This window comes from Liolophura sinensis, chromosome 5 (assembly GCF_032854445.1).
Source record: "Liolophura sinensis isolate JHLJ2023 chromosome 5, CUHK_Ljap_v2, whole genome shotgun sequence".
Classification (NCBI taxonomy): domain Eukaryota; kingdom Metazoa; phylum Mollusca; class Polyplacophora; order Chitonida; family Chitonidae; genus Liolophura; species Liolophura sinensis.
The window spans coordinates 14486337-14503029 of NC_088299.1; the positions used below are offsets into that span (position 1 = coordinate 14486337).

Here is a 16693-nt window from a genome sequence, read left to right on the forward strand (position 1 = left end):
ATCTGCAATTTTACAGCCATATTGTGACAAGAAAAACTTTGAAACAGGAGCCAGTGACTCTTTCATATAATCCTCATGATAGGTAACGAATGGGGAAATGTATTGGGATTACTGCTTACCTGTATCTTGAGTTAATCTTTGTACTTAGATTCTGAAGGTCATATTCCAGTTCAAATTTTTTTAGACAATTTTGTACACTTTCGTGGGTGGAAGAAACTGAAGTGCTTTGGGTAAACCACTCACCTTTGGCAATTAAGTTACTAAATTTCCAGCTACAGGTAGGTAAACGACATTGGTGATGAAGAGTTAAGCAGTCTTCTATGCAAACAGTCATACATGTATTATTGACCATTATCACCTGGGCCACCAGGGAGGAGGGGTGGGATTGGTGTTTGGGTGTAATCTGAAAATTTCCTGACAAAAGCTGGGCTTGAACCAGCACTTTATTGTGTGTCCCAGTTCTCCTAGTTAAATGATTAAATTTAGTTCTCTTCTCACACAAAAGCAGCAGTTACGATCTTTTCATGCCATTGGATCAAAAAGAAAACATGCAAATTAATGGTTGTGAAATTATCAACTTAACTTTTTTGGGTAAAGATTTTATTTTCCATTATATACATGAAAGGATATGTAAACAATCATTTTCTTTTAATCGCGTAGTCAGAAGACTCTAAGATGCAATGACAAGATGCCATGCTTGCCATCTAACTTAAGACTGCAATCAATAAGAAAACAATGCACAACCAAACTCATCCTGGACCATTGTGTGAACTCTTTGGATATTCAATTAGATGTTAAAACCATGGAGCTATTTCTGTTTATACTGAGCCGCCAGAGGCTCAATGATTAGCAAGACTTGATGCTAACAACACTGCCTTGTGGCCTAATGGATAAAGCGTCCGTCTCAAAATCACGAGACTGTGGGAAACATGGCTCAGGGTCATACCAAAGACTTTAAAAATGGTACTTGCTGCTGCCTGGCTTGGCACTCGGCACTGAGAGGTTGGAGCAAGGAAGCATGAGTAAAGGAGTAAAACAGTATGGGCTGGATTTGAACTCACAGTGATCGCACTCATCAAATAGAAGTTGTATTAACATCTTACATTGTACAGATTGCCTATTTCCACAAGCCACTATCTGTAGTACATTTCAATTTCTATTAGTAAAACACTTGAGTATTGCAACAACAAACGAGACGAGGCTAAAAGCTGATTTGTTTGTTGCTTTTCATGTATTTTTCTACTTACTGATGGTATCTCTTGAGTTGAGCTTACCCATCCTTTAATTTATTTTATTTGATTGGTGTTTTACGCCGCACTCAAGAATATTTCACTTATATGACGGCGGCCAGCATTATGGTGGGCGGAAACCGGGCAGAGCCCGGGGGAAACCCACAACCATCCGCAAGTTGCTGGCAGACCTTCCCACGTACGGCCGGAGAGGAAGCCAGCATGAGCTGGACTTGAATTCACAGCGACCGCACCCATCCTTTAACAATACATGTGTTACTATTACGGATCACCGGTAAATTTGCAGGAGTAAAAACAGCTTTACAGAACATCCATATAAGTAATGTTACCTGCATGATGTACAACTCTCTTTTCAATGAACTCATTTATTTGAATGAATTTATTTTTCAATGAATATCAATAACATCCACATCGAAGGCAGCCAGTAGAATGGATGTCTGTAGACGACAGAGTTATCTCCCCTGTCCCAGTTTTCGTCAATTAGGAGGCAGAGAGCATAGCAATGGAAAATCCTTACTTTGACTTCATCAGTTCATGTCACAATATTTTCATATTCTAAACTTTATCTCAGTGAAAAGTATATCAGAAAAGATCAAGTACTGCCCCAAGCTGCTCCATGTATCTTGTGGACACCAGAGGCACTCATAAGTTCTTGTCCACCTGAGATCATCGTGTCTGAAGTACTCTGGATGTTTTGTCTCTGCTAGCATTGTGTCAGAAGTACTCTGGGTGTTTTGTCTCTGTTAGCATTGTGTCAGAAGTACTCTAGATGTTCTGTCCCTGCTAGCACTGTGTCAGAAGTACTCTGTACGTTTTGTTTCTGCTAGCAATGTGTCAGAAGTACTCTGGGTGTTTTGTCTCTGCTAGCATTGTGTCAGAAGTACTCTAGGTGTTTTGTCTCTGCTAGCATTGGGTCCGAAGTACTCTAGATGTTCTGTCCCTGCTAGCACTGTGTCAGAAGTACTCTGTACGTTTTGTCTCTGCTAGCAATGTGTCAGAATTACTCTGAGTGATTGTCTCTGCTAGCATTGTGTCAGAAGTACTCTGGGTGTTTTGTCTCTGCTAGTATTGTGTCAGAAGTACTCTGGGTGTTTTGTCTCTGCTAGCATTGTGTCCAAAGTACTCTAGATGTTCTGTCCCTGCTAGCACTGTGTCAGAAGTATTCTGGATATTTTGTCATTTCCTCATGAATCCTTTTCTCCACCAAGGGAAACAGCAACTGGTCAGCTGCAATATTACAGCTTACAAACACCTGCTTGCCCGTCTTCTTCGCTGTAAATAACAAAATTACACTATCACTGAAACAGTCATTTATTTCACAGATCATGAAGAACACAAGCATTCAAATACAGCCATGACTCACTGAAAATACAAGAATTAATCCGAATATTTCCTCAGTTTTAACCGCTACTTTTATCTTTAACCGAATTTGGTAAAATGAAAGCAAGAAAATATTATAAAAACTGTTCAAAAAAAGCCTATAAAAATTCAAATTAAATGCTGAAACAGAAACAAGAAAAATCTTCACATTTGCTCAACTACCACATCATGTACAGGCCTGACGCACATTACAAGCCACAGAATAGGCCTGCTTTGAATTACATGCAAAGCACACTGCCTTGTTACACGACACAGACGATAAAACGTGAGATTAGTGTTGGAAGTGTGGATCTACAAGTGTGACCTCATTTATTAAAGCATGCAGTACGTAGGTTATGTGACGACAGTGAAAAATAATTTCCTGGGCAACAGAATGTTAAAAAGAAAATCATATCAGCCTTTACAAGTTGCAGAAATTGAGAGATACTGAATGAAGTCCATGTTTTTCTGCTTATGAGTTTGCCAACACTGCCTGTTGTATTTAACCTTGGCCAGGATTTTAAAATTACCTCCACATGGATTTAAAAAATACATAATGTTTGTCTTGGGCCTTTTAAATAAGTTTATTAAATTAAAATCTGTCTTAAAGCTAGATCTTTATATGCCGCTTTAACTTCGAAACGTGACATTAGCCATTTTCTGAGGTCCCACCTAACCACAGCTTACTCCTTAGAGTACACCTTTCACATGGAAGAGTGACCTCAAGGGAGGTAATTCAGGGCAAGAATTGATTTATAGATGTCTAAGTTAAAATCAAATGGCACAGGGGGCAAAGATACATTCCTCAAAAATGTATCTTCTGGCAAAAATTGCATATCACAATGCTGATAAGAATTCCTCTGCAATTTATCAATTGTACCATACACATACCTACCTTTTCCTGTATTAGAATAGTAAGATAATGGTAGGATAACAAAAAATGCACTTAGGAAGAAGCCTATATGATGGCGATTTTCAATGAAGTAATAATTTACAGTGAACGTTCATTTGATGCCATTTATACATTTATTTTGAGCAGTTGATTCTTGAAACAATAACTACACATGAATGCATAATAAAATAAAATTGTTCGGTTTAGTTTTGTGTAGTTTTGAAAGCCAGTACCTAAATTATACAAGCAATTGAGTAATTAAATTTGTGCCAAAGTATAGATGTCCTAAACACAAATCTGAGGATGGATATCTTTACTTTCCCCTCTTAAAACATGTTCAAATGCATGTACAGCAATATAAGATCTCAGAGGTTCCAGGGCCCCTGGACCTTTGCCTCATTGGCTAGGGTAATGGCCTTTCTCACTTTACATTTGCTTTCCCTGTGATTAGCCAGTAATGTCTGTGTCTCTTCATATGACTAAAGATTTATAATTACCCAATCTCCGTGCCATTGCAACTGAAGACTGATCAGCATGGTCGCCATGTAGATGAGTGGCTACTGGCATTTTCTCCTATAAAACAACAATACATGTACACTTACAAAAAATCAAACTATATTAAGCACAATTTAGCAACATTTTATTTTATTTCTGTAATCATTTAACACTAAAATACCAGTTTCAATTTATTTTAATGTCTAAAACATTCCACTTAAAATGTTCATTCTTTTGCAAGAAAGTTGGATTTTTAACCTACTACCAATAGACTGCATGTAGCCCCAATGGAGAACTGCAGCCCTCAGTTTAGCCTAATCAACGTTTAATTCAATAGGCTAGCCTCGGCCTTGGTCCATCTAGATGAACTCAGACAGTGTGCTTTTATAAAGTTATGACATTCATTGCAAAATGTCAAAATTTTAAAATGGCAGTCACTAATATATACCCAGAGTACATATTAGTACACTATACAGTGAATATTATCAGAAATATTTACCTTATATATCCAGTGGCTGTGGATATAATCATAATTTGTTTCCTTATATATTCAGTGGCTGTGGATAGTCTTGATTTTTTTCCTTATTTATCCAGCAGCGGTGGATATAATCAGAACTTTTTACCTTATATACCCAGTGACTGTCAATGAAGCCTCGAACATTTTTTGTATACCCAGGAATTTTTTCCCTATGTACATGTACTGAGTTACTGTGGATATAACTTCACAATTATTTTCATGAACCCAGTGGCTGTGCCTTTAGCTTCAAAAATATTTTTATATACCCAGCTGTGGATATCATTTGAATTATCCTTACAAATCCAGAGACAGGTAGCAGGCCATTGTACAGTGGTTAGAGACGCTTGTCTTTCAGCTGCTAGGACACATGAGGTGTGACTTCAAATCTGGATTACGGCAGAGGATTTGCATATTTCCCCGCTTTAACTACTTGTGGAGCCTGAGGGACAATGTAAGTGTTCGACGACGCTGGTGTGGCAATTTTACCTATCTAACATCTCTTGTACATATGTGTATGTCAGTTATGGGAAACTTTGTAAGTAACTTGCCAAAACCCGAAGGTTTACTCCGGGGATTCTGGTTTCCTCCATCCATGAAGAAGACCCCTGTTTTTAAGTCCAAAATATATAGTGCCACCAGTTAGGCCAGTTAAGGTCATTTTGAGCAGACATAAATGGGCTTCTGATAAAACATAAGAAATTAGCCTCACTTCACTCAAGCCATGTCATATTATGCACAGATAATTTCCCATAGTGTCTGAATTGCAATAACTGCAATGAAATATATATCAAGTCTTAATGTATTCTATGCGAAGGTAACCCCTATAAACTAGGTAAATGTTAAAATTATAATGTTTAACTACTTTAATAAAAACCAGACATTCAACTGTGAAATACAAAACAAGTTACAAGGAATTACAATTTATTATCTGTCTCAGGTTTTACTATTTTTCATGCTGAAGTGAAGCAAACCTTTTTTCGCACCACTCTTTAAAGTAAGTGGCAAAGGATTGCCAGGAGCTAAACGCCTGAACAGCCATCCTCTTATGAAATTGAGCAAAGTTCGCACCATAACAAATTTTGACGGTTCAAATTATGAAAATTTGCCACTCGATCGGTTAAGAGTAGACATGGATATAACCTTAAAATGATTGTTACATCCACAGCTGCTGGGTATATAACCACTCCGCATTAAAACAGCACACTGAGCCCATCTAGAGGGTCTAGCCATAGCCTGTGCCTAACACAGAGCTTTTAAGCTAAATGTTACATCACATTATGATACTTGTGATTATAACCTCTTAAATGTACAATCAAACAATAATATATAACCATTTTGCATACATAAAGGCTGCCAATTTGTTGGTGTAATGATGATCAATCTATGCAACACTTCACATGTAATTTGTACAAATATCATTAACCTGACAGTGTTAGCATTAACAACATACTCATTTTCCGAAGGATTGTTTGCTCTTCTATTTATTGGTCTTAGTATAGACCACTGTTGACGAGGACTACACAACACTGCATCGAGAAGGCGAGATTGTTGTGTTGTCCCAGACAATACACTATTTAGCACATACCGTCGTTCTCATGGAACGAAGTATCAAAATCCACTAGTCGCACTACAGAAAACATAACTTTCATAGATCAAGGTTGAGGGCGACCAGAAAACACACGACACGTGCTAACAACAAAACTATATAATCATGATTTCGCACGTGTTGGTTTTGCATCAAGAGCATAATTACATACGCGACATTGAATGCATGGCGGCATTATTTTACGTAAGTGTTTCACGTACATAAGGTGAATTCATAGCCACAGCAGTGCTACCTAGAGACTTGTTTGTTCCCACCCAAAGATGGAAACTTTCACTGAGTTGCATCACTTGAAAAAAAACCTCCGTGTCCGTCAGACGGGCCGAAAAGTTGTGTAGTTTGATGCTAGATTTACATTTGGTCGCCATGTGACCCACGTTTACATCCGCATAGGCTCGCACCGACTTACGTCCAATCAGCGCAAAGCATCCGTTACCATGGTGGCTGGCGCGCGAAAAGCAAAATGTGTCTCCAAGAGCCGAAGCACTTGGTTTATCCATACGATTTTGCACGCGCTGCACCCATTTCAGTTTTTAAATAAATTTTGTGAGAACAGTATGTTCAAAGACTTACGTATTTTAAATATAATCATATAAAGGTAAAATTACGTTATTCGTCAAAAGTATAACAATACAGACCTTGGCGACAAGAGCGCGGTAAATGAGAACTACTTGAACTGGTGGAAAGGCCGCACGTGCACGAAGAGAACAGGCCAGCGTTTTATAAGTTTGGAATCAACCGTTAAATTTCAACAGACGACGCAAATTCAGTGGAGAAGTAGCATCGGGAATTTTTTTTTTTATAACACATCAACAAAATGAGAGAGATTGTACACATACAGGCTGGCCAATGTGGCAACCAAATTGGTGCCAAGGTAAGTATCAGACTTAGTTCAAACTTATATAATGAAAATTTCAAGTTTTATTGAACACCCTAGTCTAATTAACATATAAATTTTTTCTCCTCGATCAGCTTCTGTGAAGTGTAATTTTATTTCCTTTTTCTTTTCATTTGATACAGGCCTCCATGTAGGCCTAGTGCACTTATTGTAATAATTAAGTGAAAATGAAAGATAAATAAATCTTCACCATCAGACACATATCTAGCTAGGCCTAATAGGTATCTAAAAACAGTCTTGAGTTTTTTAACACCTTTCTGAAAAGTAGGCCTAATAAATTCATTTTCAAAAAACCTATGGTCCTAAGATTCTAGGCTTTGCTGACCAGCGTGTAATATATAGGCCTAAGCTTTTCGTAATTTTTTATGTTTCTCCAACCCATGTTTTTACGATCAGAATAATCCAACCACTTTTAGAGATTTTCTTGTTTTGCTTATTACTATGCCATGTATTAATATTTTATCTAATGTCTTTATTGAAGTATTTTGATTTTTGTTCCATTCACAGTTTTGGGAAGTCATCTCTGATGAGCATGGGGTGGATCCAACTGGAACATACCATGGAGATTCTGACCTTCAGTTAGAAAGAATTAATGTCTATTACAATGAAGCCACAGGTGAGTTAAACTGATCTAATTAAGGTATGTCATCGTTAAGACTTTTTCCTGGTCTGAGAGAAAGACTGGCTTTATGAACAAATATTTTTGATAAGCAAATTGAATTAGGGGCCTATATAATTTGTTAGTAGTTATGTTTGCTGACGAAAATAATATGAAATCATGTCTTAATTTATGTCTGAAGTCCTTGCTGGTGTGTGGGCTTAAATATAACCAACCATCAGCTTCTACTTTAAATTTTCTAATTACCTAATTCAGCCAACCCATGACAATTATGTTTTTGTTTTAAATTTCGGTCTCAGCAGAGAAAGATTAGAAATGTGCAGAATTTTGATTTTATTTCTAATATTGTGGTTTTCTTTTCCAGGAGGTAAATATGTTCCACGTGCAGTGTTGGTTGACTTGGAGCCAGGCACCATGGACTCAGTCAGATCTGGACCATTTGGTCAGATCTTCAGACCTGATAACTTTGTCTTCGGGCAGAGTGGTGCTGGGAATAACTGGGCTAAGGGACATTACACAGAAGGTGCTGAGCTTGTTGATTCCGTTCTTGATGTTGTTCGCAAAGAGGCAGAGAGCTGTGACTGCTTGCAGGGCTTCCAACTGACGCACTCACTGGGCGGGGGTACAGGGTCTGGAATGGGCACACTGCTCATCAGCAAAATCAGAGAGGAATACCCAGACAGAATCATGAACACATTCTCAGTGGTCCCATCACCAAAGGTAAGCTTCATGTCCAACAATATCTGAAATAAAACAAACCACAGAAAATGCAAATCTGAGTGTTCCAGTTGCAGATTAGGTGTAGGGAGTTACATCTATTTGTAAAACATTTATTCAATTTGCATATGTGAACTTACAGATGTGTTTATTAAATGTAGTAATAAGATTGTAACAAATTTTTAATTGTAAATTAGCATTACTCTAAATATCGTTTTTAATTATTATTTTCCCAGGTATCTGATACTGTTGTGGAACCATACAACGCCACCTTGTCAGTCCATCAGTTGGTGGAGAACACAGATGAAACTTACTGCATTGACAATGAAGCCTTGTATGACATTTGCTTTCGTACCTTGAAACTGACCACCCCTACCTATGGTGACTTGAACCATCTGGTGTCAGCTACCATGTCTGGAGTGACCACATGTCTGAGATTTCCTGGTCAGCTCAATGCAGATCTCCGTAAGCTGGCTGTCAACATGGTACCCTTCCCACGACTGCACTTCTTCATGCCTGGATTTGCTCCTCTCACTTCCCGTGGAAGCCAGCAGTACAGAGCCCTAACTGTACCAGAGCTCACCCAGCAGATGTTTGATGCCAAAAACATGATGGCCGCCTGCGATCCCCGTCACGGCCGTTACCTGACCGTGGCTGCCATGTTCCGTGGTCGCATGTCCATGAAGGAGGTGGATGAGCAGATGTTGAATGTCCAGAACAAGAACAGCAGCTACTTCGTGGAATGGATCCCCAACAATGTCAAGACCGCTGTCTGTGACATTCCACCCCGTGGTCTCAAGATGTCTGCTACATTTGTTGGCAACAGCACAGCCATCCAGGAGCTGTTCAAGCGTATCTCTGAGCAGTTCACGGCCATGTTCCGTCGTAAGGCTTTCCTCCACTGGTATACTGGTGAGGGAATGGATGAGATGGAGTTCACTGAGGCCGAGTCCAACATGAACGACTTGGTATCTGAGTACCAGCAGTACCAGGATGCCACTGCTGAGGAGGAGGGCGAGTTTGATGAGGAAGATGAGGGTGAAGCCGAACAGTAACAAGACCTAACTCTGCAGCATGAACATCACTTAGATTTGGATCAAAAAAATTATGTTTATTTTAAGAGAATTTAGACTGAATTATGTGTATACTTCTTTTCAGGGAATTTACTTTAAATGTACTTAGACATAGATTTTTATTATGTAAGGATTATTTCACTCTAGTCACGGTCTTGCATACTTGTAAGGTTTTTGCTATGCTTATTTTTGTTTAAAACTAAATCAGTGATGTCATTGCAAATGGAGAAATAAAGGTTGGAAACTGCTTTAAGTTGCATTTGTGACTTTTATGTAAGCTATAATGCTCTTAAATGTTATTAGTGATATTATATCATGATATGTCATGTTTATATTCTATATCATGTAGTAGGACTTGGTACCGTATGGTAGAGGCTTTTATAGGGTCGTGGTTAGAGATACATCTTTCTATTGGTAGGACAAAGGCAGGAGGCAGTGATTCAGACACAACTGGTGAAATTATAAGGTGCTTGATGTTCATTAGCACTCCAGATGACTGAAGATTGAAACGCGGGCCTTAAACAGAGAATTTGCTGACCACCCCACCCTGTCACCATTCTTGAGGCCTTGATAATCATAACGCTCGTGTAGCTGCTTCTGCAGTCAAGCCATTTGTTAGTGTCTTCTATTAGTATGGTGAAAATGCAGAAAAGTAACTTGCCAAAGGTTTGGTGGTTTAACCCAATCGTTCCTGGTTTTTCTCACCCAAATGAAACAGCTGAGACTGCCACAGTTTCAATAAGGACAAACAGTATGGCCCTCACAAACCATGTTTTGAATGATGTGTTGCATGTATATGTGTGCCATTCCTCAAAACTTAAGTATTTTTTGGTTATTTACAAAGGGTAGTGGTTAACTGAGGGGACTGTGGTTTCCTTCATCCTTAAAACTGATTGTCTTCCTGGATATGCATTCTGTCATGTGATTTTGTGACCTTTCTGATTTCAAAAATATACATTTGACCAATAGTGATTCTACTAAAGTCGAGGTTTGTTAACAATTCTTTTTCCTAGTTAAAGGTGAAATGCAAAGCTTTACAAAATGGCTGTTTAGAAGCTTCTGATATGTTGCATATGGTAACGTGGCGTTTAGCAATTTAAATCGTTACAAATGGCGATGTCTTCCACCACTGCGAATTGCATATGTGTATTTCACATGTGGAAAAGTTTGTTGGTTTGCTGCCAAAGGTATGTGGTTTTCCCCGTCTACCCCAGTTTCTCCCCTCCAAAAAAAAATGACTTTTTCTTCTGCTTTTCGTCTAGACAATCAAGTCTAATTCCTGTACAGTTTTTCAATTCATGCTTCTGTGTAGTGTTGAAAGCTCCAGGGTTATGAGTGATGAAACAAGGAGGAGACGATGAACATTTCAACTTTCTTGTCTGGTGATGAATCCCTTTAATATACGCCCGTTTACTCAGTATAACATGGGCCTTAAAATATGTTTATATATAACAGTTCTTGAAATCATACGCAACAAACTAATCTGCGATGACAGATGATTATAATAAATGATCTCACCAGATTTGCATCGTTATTCCGCAACATACAAAACATTGAAATGGATGTATGAAGAAATATTGCCTTTTTGAAACAACCTCCAATTAAATACAGAATCTCAGTATATGTAAATAAAAACTTTATTAAAATATAACAAATGAAATACACCGTAAGTGACCTGTCGTACAGGCATCGTGTAAAATTAGCACTACAAAAGCAAAAAGTATCAGAAGGTCAAATTGTAAACTTCTTTGATTATAAAAATGGATACTGATAATGCTTGAAATATGGATGACAAAGAAAACTCTGAGGAGTTCATAGTTTTAAGAGAGAAATCGATGGGCAGTTCAGAAACTCTAAAAATACAGCACCAAAGTACAGCAAATGACAGAAATAAATATGCACACGTTGATGGTGACACAAATTATTTCTTCTCTTTCCCAAACAGGCGTCTGAAGATTTTTCGCAAAGCACGGATAAATTTTCTGCCCCGCCCTTTCCTGGACCTGACACTGTCCTCGGGGGCTGTCACTACCTTAGCCGGAGCCGATGCAAGGGTGGGAGGAGGCTGAGCTGCCGGGATAGGGGGCACCCGATTAGCTGAGGTCATCTGTCAGTAGAATCAAACTCAATTATACATCCTGAATCCATAATCACTCTTTATCTACATTTCTTTTTTTCCTTCATTACGTCATTATAGTCAATAGTTATTTGATGTAATTCATTGTCTACTTCTTTGATGACATTGTCTTCATTTATTCATTCTTACATCTTACTTTTCCTTTACACTGATACAAATTAGAAAATAAAGTAGAAGACAACCAGTTTCTAGCTGCATTTTTTTCTGTGTGCATTTTGATTAAATTGAAAAAGAGGAGCTTACCTCAGTTATAGTATCCAGGGGTTTATAGCAGATTTTCTCCCATCTGTCCATCACAGGGTGCAAATCAAACCTGAAAGTTAAGAATGACTGAGCTTGAGTAAGGGTTACTCAAGAGTTAGTTTTAGATGGAATAAATATCAAACCAGAAAAGATCTGAGCGGTTTGATCATACTCTGAAGTAATTACAGTGAAGTATTTGTTTTACATGGTACCCCCATTTCTACAAAACTACATCACTCCAGCAGTAGTTTTAAAGTTTGACACTAACGACCAAACAAGCCGTCAATTAGTAAATGCTCAAATTAGCAGTTAATTATCTACATTAAAATTGTTGAAAATAATACGTAATGCGTTCATGTACACACGTTTAAAAGCAAAGTTACACGTGTTTCAGTAGCCTTGATAACTTACCATATTTTCTGAAGCATGCTACATATTATTTCGTCGGGAACTTTGTTGGGGCTATCACTTCCTGTTGATAGTAAAGTTAAAATTGTTACAGGAATCAAATATATTTGCATTAAAATATAGGCCCTATTCTAACACACTGTTGAAACTGATCTGTAACTATTTACACTGAACACAGTGGCACAAAAATTAAACTTGACCACGTGAAATAATGCTTGTATGTGGAGGTTAATATTTACTTGTCCTGATTATTTACAAGTAATAATTAACATCAAGATATAGGGCATATCCACACGGAAAATAAGGATTATCATAAACGTCTAAGAGTAATATACATCGATAATGATTCTGACGTCACCATTCGTTCAAAAAGTAATTAGTAATTGCACGCCTAAAACAGTGAGTGCAATTTTTTCGTATACCACTGTTATTTACCTGGTAATTTGATATTTTCCAAATTTCTAGTGTCATGGGCAGCTTTATTGAAATGTTCAAAGGGATACACTTCTGTTTCAAGTGAACTGTAAAAGGTGTTTTTTAACTGGTTGGGGCCACCGTTTGAATACAGCCAAGCTAGCTTTCTTCTGCCGTCTTTGGCTGCCTTTGTTTTGTCGGCTGCACTAATGATTTTCTCCCCTGAAACATAAACAGAACAAACTACACTTGCTTGGTGTAATCTTACTTTGCACACCAGCTGTTAATTGTGTTTCAGTAAATCTGATATACCATGATTAAAAGGACCAAGCAAGCTGTAACAGTTTACCTTTCCATCTGTTACCAAATAAAGATACATTGTCTTGACTTACCTGATTCTTTCCTAAAAGGATACGGACGGCTATACCCGGCCAGCATGACTGTCACTGACTCCATTTTGTAATCTGTATGAAGTATACAGAAATAGTTCTTTTCTAAAAGTGGGCTTACGCAGGAAGATAGAGAATATGGTAAATTTTATTTCACAATTCATTCTTTTAAAATTTGCTCGCTTGTTCAAACGTGTATTAGCTGATACTGATTTTAAGGCATATTACATATACACTGCATTTACGATTTTAACAAAACCCAGCAACCAAGGTAGAGTTGTACTTAGACCAAATGGAAATAAAAACAGCAAATTTAGTTCATCTTTCCTAAATTGTTACACAATTATTTTTAGACCAAGTACAAGCCTAAAGACTTGGATTTTAGCTAAATCCGGTATTAAGTCCTAAGGTAGTTTTGAAACACTGTACTCTGACAAAGGTGTCATGAGATGAGCTCAAGGTTTGTTTTTTTTAAGATAGTGAAAAAATGCCTATACAGACTTAATGAGTGTACTGTCAGACAAAGGTATGAACATTTGAGGAAAACAAGTGATATCGTAACGAAACGTGTTTAATTTGGACAGACGATAAATGTTGACAGAGCTGCCTTCTGAGCACTATAACTACCATAAGATACCACGAATTGGCACAATCCACAGTGGAAGTGGATTCAACGACAACGTGGAGTACATTGGCCTTTGAGAAAGTCTGCATGTATAGTAAACCAGTTTAATCAAGGGACATGCAGATCTCCGAAACAATGAAACATATAAGATCCAACACAACTTACACAATATCCTGAATCGTGAATTGGTGTAAATTTCCTTGATTTAACGCGATGATCGATTGCCGGCAATCAATCTATGTACAGTATTTCAGAAGTTGGCGCTTTCGAACTTTTCTGTCACTACTAGCAACGGAAACTCCCTTGTGACGTCATACCTAGTGATGATTGGCTAATACCGTTGTCCTCATGAGTTACTTCCCGTAATGTGCGCGTTGGTGACCAACCTCCAACGTTTTGTGTCTTGCGCGAGATTGACTCTGGTGAAAAGAAAAAATACAGCTCAACACCGCACAGTGATAAGCGTTATCTAATAGTTTATGTAACCAGCGTTGTATCAGTTACAAGCACATTATTCGGTAACGTTTATATTTATTTATCTATTTGATTGGTGTTTTACGCCGTACCCAAGAATATTTCAGCAATATATGGTGGGAGGAAACCCGACAGAGCCGAGGAAAACCCACGTCTACCAGGCCTTCCCCACTTGCGCGCAGTGACCGCATTGGTGGGAGGCTCCTGGGTCATTGCGCCGCGCTGGCGTGCCAACCCCTTGGTCACGGAGCCCCCCGGTAATTAAGGATTATAAAAATGTACAATTTTTTTGCACTGTATCATATGTACATAAATTATCTTTGTACAACAATCGACGACACGGACAAAAAATAGTGATACAGGTAAACAGAGATTTATTGAACCGAATAACAACAAAACTTCCTGAATGCTATGTAAGGCGCCCCCCCCCCCCCCCCCGACACCATTAAAGGTCATATATACTTGTAAAGGCATCATGTAAGATTAGCACTGTCAAAATATGACATATTGGTCTGATGCAGACTTTCGTAAAATGGTCGTAAAATGGAATATGACATTGCATGAAATATCGATCGCGTAGCCCGTAGTTTTAAATTTTATATACATAGAAAGATGTTATGAAGACAGATTATGTACCAAATTACAGCCGGTTAGAGATAGTGGAGCGATCAGTGGACAGAACACTTTGTTTTTATCACAGAAATATCGATGAAGTAAGCTGGAGAAAAAATTAATTACACTATAGTTTAGTAACATTTGGAAAAGAAAAAGGTCGTTTTCCAAAATATGTCACAGAAATAAATATTATGATTTTAATCACTCTCCTCATTTATAACACCCAGGGAAGGTTTATAGCAGATTTTATCACTTTGTCGATCACCGGATGCAAATTACATCTTAAAATTATTATGTACCACTAAGTTTCAGTAGGCCAAAATTGTAGAATTTATGCTATAGACAATTCCCGTACACTACTGTGCCAAATTCAACTTCTGTTTACATAAACGTAAAGGTTAGGATTTCAAACGTGTTGATATGAAAGAAATAAATATGTAAAGAAATACATAAGCTATTAAATAGTCATGTAAAGTTATAAAAACAGGTGGGAATGATGTGTTCATATACATTTCTCTAAAATCTAAATACCCACCACTTATCATATTTTCTGCAGTACGCTGCGAACAATTTGGTCATGAACTTTATTGGGTCTTTCATGTCCTGTAAATAGGAAGGCTAAATCTATACAGGAGTTAAATTTGTATATGGCAAAACGTACATTCCAATATAACACCACTCCAAAATGAATCACTGAGACACGAAGATATGACATCCACTGGAAAATAACTAACTTCACGAGTCTTGACAGAGTAGTTAATAATTACACGTTTAAAACATTGATTGCAACCATTCTCGTATCCCACCGTTATTTACCTGGTAACTTGAAGTTTTCCAAATTTTGAGTGTCTCGGACAGCTTTATTGGACTATTCAAGGGGGTATAGTTCTGGGTCCAGTTTCACAAAACAGCGTACATGTATAATAATGGCAGATATAGGGCAATGGTACAGTAGTTGTGACGTACAAAATATGGTACGATAAATGTACGATAAAAATAATGTCGTACGCCGCTTGGTGCTCTGGGCTCTGCAGTTTCGCTTGAATTGTAAGTTATACTATATGCATGTATTTACCGCTCCACCCAAGAATTTTCTATTTACACCATTGCGGTCAGTTTTACACGTGAATGACATCGCGGAGTAAATCACCCCTCTGTGTGATACTTGACGAAGATAATGATTTAAAGCAGCAGCCAACAGAGCTAGACCAAGACTCGAACCTGCTGACTCACAGGTCGAGTGCTCGACCAGTTATGGTGAAAACAAGGTTTATTTGTAATGGAATATCGGTTCAAATTGTGATTGTTTTAGTGTCATTGTTAGATACAATTTAAACAGTTGAAACAACTGTTTAAATTGTATCTAACAATGACTGCATGCGAGAGTTTCCTTCTGTTATATACTAGTATGTCTGCGTAGCAATATCTTTGTATTGCCGCATGTAAAAAGGTTCTGTCATTGTTCAGTACATGTAATATAATAATAATGTAGTTGCATTTTCATAAAAAGTTGGTAGAGCGTCCGTTTCAGGGGCGGTAGGTCCAGGATCAATCCTCGGTCGGACCTAAGACCTTAAAAGAGGAAGTTGTAGCCTCCTCCCTTGGTGTTCAGCATGAAGGGGATAGTGCAACGACTGGTTGACCCATATCAGTATAATGGCTCGGGTGGGGCGCCTTACTTGCCTTCGGTAAGTCGTCTCATTGAAGCAGCACTAGATAAAAGAGGGGTGGAAATCCGCCCCGCAAAAATGAGGCACATTACACGTACATGCGCTCTAAGGACTCCGTTGTCGTCATTCGACTCAAAAGTTGTTAAGTACGACGCTAAACTCTAAACACTCACTGACCCACTCATTTAATAAGTAAAGGAAATACGATCGATGTATATTTTTATGGAAAATTCCTGTCTCCCACTTTTATTTTTGACAACGGTTAAGCCCTCCGTCCATAACACTGATTACCACG

At 38.1% G+C, this 16693-nt stretch overlaps 3 protein-coding genes across 3 annotated transcripts; 1 reads left to right on the forward strand and 2 right to left on the reverse strand.

The window, feature by feature from the left end:
* Nucleotides 1-878: 878 nt before the first annotated feature.
* Nucleotides 879-6492, reverse strand: LOC135465815 (proteasome assembly chaperone 4-like). Its single transcript, XM_064743167.1, has 3 exons — nucleotides 6320-6492; nucleotides 3999-4074; nucleotides 879-2522 (listed from the first exon to the last, which is right to left on the reverse strand). The coding sequence occupies exons 1-3, from the start codon at nucleotides 6482-6484 to the stop codon at nucleotides 2404-2406; spliced, it is 360 nt and encodes a 119-aa protein (XP_064599237.1). The 5' UTR covers nucleotides 6485-6492; the 3' UTR covers nucleotides 879-2403.
* A 337-nt stretch (nucleotides 6493-6829) lies between these two features.
* Nucleotides 6830-9676, forward strand: LOC135466064 (tubulin beta chain-like). Its single transcript, XM_064743475.1, has 4 exons — nucleotides 6830-6990; nucleotides 7522-7630; nucleotides 7998-8353; nucleotides 8587-9676. The coding sequence occupies exons 1-4, from the start codon at nucleotides 6934-6936 to the stop codon at nucleotides 9403-9405; spliced, it is 1341 nt and encodes a 446-aa protein (XP_064599545.1). The 5' UTR covers nucleotides 6830-6933; the 3' UTR covers nucleotides 9406-9676.
* Nucleotides 9677-9804: 128 nt separating this feature from the next.
* Nucleotides 9805-13918, reverse strand: LOC135466065 (uncharacterized). The gene is made up of 6 exons (XM_064743477.1): nucleotides 13805-13918; nucleotides 13018-13089; nucleotides 12647-12847; nucleotides 12215-12275; nucleotides 11804-11873; nucleotides 9805-11530 (listed from the first exon to the last, which is right to left on the reverse strand). Exons 2-6 carry the CDS (start codon nucleotides 13079-13081, stop codon nucleotides 11345-11347), a joined length of 582 nt encoding a protein of 193 aa, XP_064599547.1. The 5' UTR covers nucleotides 13082-13089; nucleotides 13805-13918; the 3' UTR covers nucleotides 9805-11344.
* Between the last annotated feature and the right edge of the window lie 2775 nt (nucleotides 13919-16693).

What these genes read in the sequence shown, in the direction of transcription:
- LOC135465815 (XM_064743167.1), bottom strand. Translation starts at nt 6,484, where the DNA reads ATGGCGACCAAATGTAAATCTAGCATCAAACTACACAACTTTTCGGCC. An exon ending in TGGCTATGAATTCACCTTAT is followed by an intron (nt 4,075 to 6,319) that starts GTACGTGAAACA and finishes GTTGTTTTATAG; the next exon opens with GAGAAAATGCCAGTAGCCAC. An exon ending in TGCAATGGCACGGAGATTGG is followed by an intron (nt 2,523 to 3,998) that starts GTAATTATAAAT and finishes TGTTATTTACAG; the next exon opens with CGAAGAAGACGGGCAAGCAG.
- LOC135466064 (XM_064743475.1), top strand. Translation starts at nt 6,934, where the DNA reads ATGAGAGAGATTGTACACATACAGGCTGGCCAATGTGGCAACCAAATT. An exon ending in CTATTACAATGAAGCCACAG is followed by an intron (nt 7,631 to 7,997) that starts GTGAGTTAAACT and finishes TTTCTTTTCCAG; the next exon opens with GAGGTAAATATGTTCCACGT. An exon ending in CAGTGGTCCCATCACCAAAG is followed by an intron (nt 8,354 to 8,586) that starts GTAAGCTTCATG and finishes TTATTTTCCCAG; the next exon opens with GTATCTGATACTGTTGTGGA.
- LOC135466065 (XM_064743477.1), bottom strand. Translation starts at nt 13,081, where the DNA reads ATGGAGTCAGTGACAGTCATGCTGGCCGGGTATAGCCGTCCGTATCCT. An exon ending in TCCTTTTAGGAAAGAATCAG is followed by an intron (nt 12,848 to 13,017) that starts GTAAGTCAAGAC and finishes TTTATGTTTCAG; the next exon opens with GGGAGAAAATCATTAGTGCA. An exon ending in CCCTGGATACTATAACTGAG is followed by an intron (nt 11,531 to 11,803) that starts GTAAGCTCCTCT and finishes TTCTACTGACAG; the next exon opens with ATGACCTCAGCTAATCGGGT.